The 3,523-nt window shown below is 37.3% G+C and overlaps 1 protein-coding gene across 1 annotated transcript; it reads right to left on the reverse strand.

Moving 5' to 3' along the window:
• Positions 1–402: 402 nt before the first annotated feature.
• LOC110451467 lies at positions 403–3,153 on the reverse strand. Its single transcript, XM_021499503.1, has one exon. It carries the CDS (start codon positions 3,116–3,118, stop codon positions 1,469–1,471), a length of 1,650 nt encoding a protein of 549 aa, XP_021355178.1. The 5' UTR covers positions 3,119–3,153; the 3' UTR covers positions 403–1,468.
• Between the last annotated feature and the right edge of the window lie 370 nt (positions 3,154–3,523).

Raw genomic sequence — 3,523 nt, forward strand, 5'->3', positions numbered from 1 at the left:
TTATGACCCTAGGCTCTCACGTTTACCCCCTGGGGAAAGAGGGGGGCAAAATTTATTATGGTTTATAATGGAAAATGAAACTTTGAATATTACATGTTAATAACTTGATTGGAATTATAACCTTGAGTTGACAGTTTGATACTTTGAAAATTTTGAGCCAGCCCTACCCCAAGGGCTGTAGGATGGGGCTCAAAGGAGTCAGTGTGCTAAAATTTCTTCATTTTCCTTGTTTAGAATCGGAGGTGCTAGTTTCAAATACTTTTTAGTCTGAATTCTGTACGCTAGATATTGAATAAGAAGGTTTTATTGTTTTTAGTCACTTTGAATAATATTTCTGTTCATGTTAAAAACAAAATCAACTCTCTGTATAAATATATCAGGTGACCGTTAAGGCCCATGGACCTCTTGTTATCTATAACATATACTGAATGTTTGAAAACAACTGAACGTTTGAGTATGTAAAGCATTGCGCATTTTATTGCACGTATTCAATAATGATTTTTTCAAGAGTAAATGAGTGATGAAAATCTTACTGCAAATTCAGAAATACTATCGTCAACCGTCAAAGATTTAGACAAGAGGTTAACTTGAAGTTAACATGAAAATGCGCAATATGCAGACACACACTGGTATGCATTGCATACGAACATTTCAGATTTTTTATGGGTTTTTTTAAAAACCATAACCACAATATTTTACTAGCTTAGTAAAATAATTCTAAAAAGCAACTCATACTTTAAGAAACTTGTATGAACAAATTATAAAGTAATGGATGAGCGAATTGCAGCTTCTGATCAGAACAAAATAAACAATTTACACTGTATACAACATAATATACAAAACATTGCTTCATATATATAAAAACAATCTCTCTCACTTTCACAATTTTTACAACTACACAATAATCACACGGAAAACAATATTGCACATGTAAGGTGTGGGTTGTATTCTACAAAATTACCACATTGACTACTTAAACAAACATAAACCATTACAGAGTAGGCAGGAATCTACTGCAGTGTAATCAAGTATTGCACGATAGCAATCGAGTAGGCTGTTATTGCCAACAATTACAGTGTTCCGACAACGATAAATTAATGTAAATTAATGGTCAATCCACGCCTGGAATATGTCACAGCAAAAAGGAAGGCTCTGTGTGCGCCACCTTGTTGATGATGTATATTTGTTGTGCTAATTTACTCAACGCTAGAAATGTGTGACGATTTCCACACCACGAGAATTTTCATTTTTGCAGCAACCGATTATCACAAGGTGACATGTCATTTTAACTTAACTTGTAACATTATATTATTAGAGGATACGTTATGAGATAGTTAACTTACATTGGTCATTTAGGTCTTTCCCTTGACGGATTGTTTACTGTGTCTTCTGTTCTGACGGGCTGACAAAAACGAGAGCGAACAGTGATAGATGTGAATGTTATAATAGAGACACGTTATATAATGAACTATTTACAACTGAAGAACGTGTTGCTATCGCACTTACAATATTTGAGGATTTTAATTGTACAATGTCCCTCATCATCTCGCATCTGTGACCACAGTGTATTCTCAGACCCTATGCATATCGCACCTTTATCTTCTGCACCTGAGTGCAATGTTCTCAGGTACTGGCCAGTCCCACTTAATAATTCTATTGTCTTCCTCTTCACATCCGCTATAATCAGGTTCCCAAAGGAATCGTAGTCAACTGAGAATGGACCGAATGTTTCTGGTGTAGCAAGCTCCTGTCCGCGGATACCATCCCCTCTGTAGGTAACTAGGTGATTGAGTGTACTGTCATACACGGCGATGTGCATTGTTGAGTTATATGGGAAACTGGTACAGCTTATGTGTATTACAGCTATGTTTCTCGTCACTAAACAGTTGGAAATTCTCAATGGTGGTACAAAATCTGGTTGTTCCTCATTGGTGATTGTGTGTAGAACAGATCCTGAGGCTGTGTGTATAGTTAAACTGTTTGTTGTACCCACAATTACACCATCACTGGTTATGGATAGACAAGAAGGCTTGTCCTTTGTATCGAACTTTGGTACAGGTGTTGCTGGTTCTTGTAATTCATAAATAGTTCTATCCTTACAACCGAACCAGAGACGACCCGTTTCAGGGGACACACATATATCAATAATATCACTGTGTAGTTCAATCTTCTGTTTTGTTTCACCTTTATCATTCATCTGAAGCACTGTTTTCCCGCTAGCATCAAGAATCCAGAGGTTACCTTCTGGAGTTGTACACATTGACAGAGCTACTGCTGACACTGGAAACTGTGATATAATAATTGAGTTATCGAGCAGTTCATACGAAGGAGGATGGTCTGGTGAATTTTCAGCGCGAGTGCCTGCTTTCTCGATGTCAGTGTGACCTGCAGAGCTCTCTTGGCATTGGTCTAATGTACCGATGGTGGATGTAGCAGCCGCTTGTGTTTGTGAATGGACGTCAGAACCAGTGGTAAATTTACCGATTGCCTGTTTGAGATGATCAGTGATTGTTGTACAAGGTGTGTATTGGCAGGTTTGTAATACAGGTGGGTTGGTATCTGTGTAACTCCCAAGTGTATCAAAGTCAGTGTAAAATATCTCAACATCTGTGCTTGTTTGTAGAGCCTTTTTACATTCTTCTACTGCTGCTAATACAACGTCATATCTGTGTTGTTTGTCTTTCTTCTGATGTCGTAATAACTCCAAATTACTTCTCTCCATTTCATCACAAGTAGAAGTGAAACCTGCTATCAGTTCATCTATTTCTTGTTTACATTTTTCGCCTTGGAGCTTCATATTGGAAGAAACTTTCTTGAATTCTGAAGAAGTTTCTGACATTAGGTGTTCTTTTGCTATGAGATCATCTTTAAGATGAGGAATTGTGTTCTTTTCTGAAAGGTTGACGAAATCCAACATGGCCGTTTTTTTCTCCTGAGCAAAAACGCTAAGTTCCTCCAGGTTGTGAGTCCTGTGAACAGATTTTATACTGCAAGTTGTACACATAAGAATTTGACAATCCTTACAAACATAAACAACATCTTTCAGTAGGTGGTTCGGACATTTCGTACTACCTTTCTGTCTGACAGCCTCCTGACCGCCTGATATTGCAGCAGCCATATCTCGTTTTGTGTATCATTATCTACTGTTCAGCCATTTTGTAGAATAAACCAGGAAGGTGTTCTTTATCTGTATTCGTACCGAGGTTGACGTGATGTCCTGTCTATTGTGTGTCTATTTATATCTTGCCTTTATATTTTTACGACCTGTAAAGTGAATAGAATTGACGTTTGTGTAGGGGAAGTAATTTAAAGCTCTTACCTGTAAAGACAGTTTTGCACACCTCATTTGATAATACTGCAAATTAACTGCATAATATTCAGGTGTATATGTCATTCTATTGATCAAACATTATTTTTTGTTCTATCATCATCTATCAGTTGTGGCCACAGTGTATTACCCGACCCCTTGCCAATCACAGGTACTGGTCATTCGCATTCTCTCTATATATATATATTCTACCAT

The sequence above is a fragment of the Mizuhopecten yessoensis genome, unplaced genomic scaffold (genome assembly GCF_002113885.1).
Source record: "Mizuhopecten yessoensis strain PY_sf001 unplaced genomic scaffold, ASM211388v2 scaffold6045, whole genome shotgun sequence".
Taxonomy (NCBI): domain Eukaryota; kingdom Metazoa; phylum Mollusca; class Bivalvia; order Pectinida; family Pectinidae; genus Mizuhopecten; species Mizuhopecten yessoensis.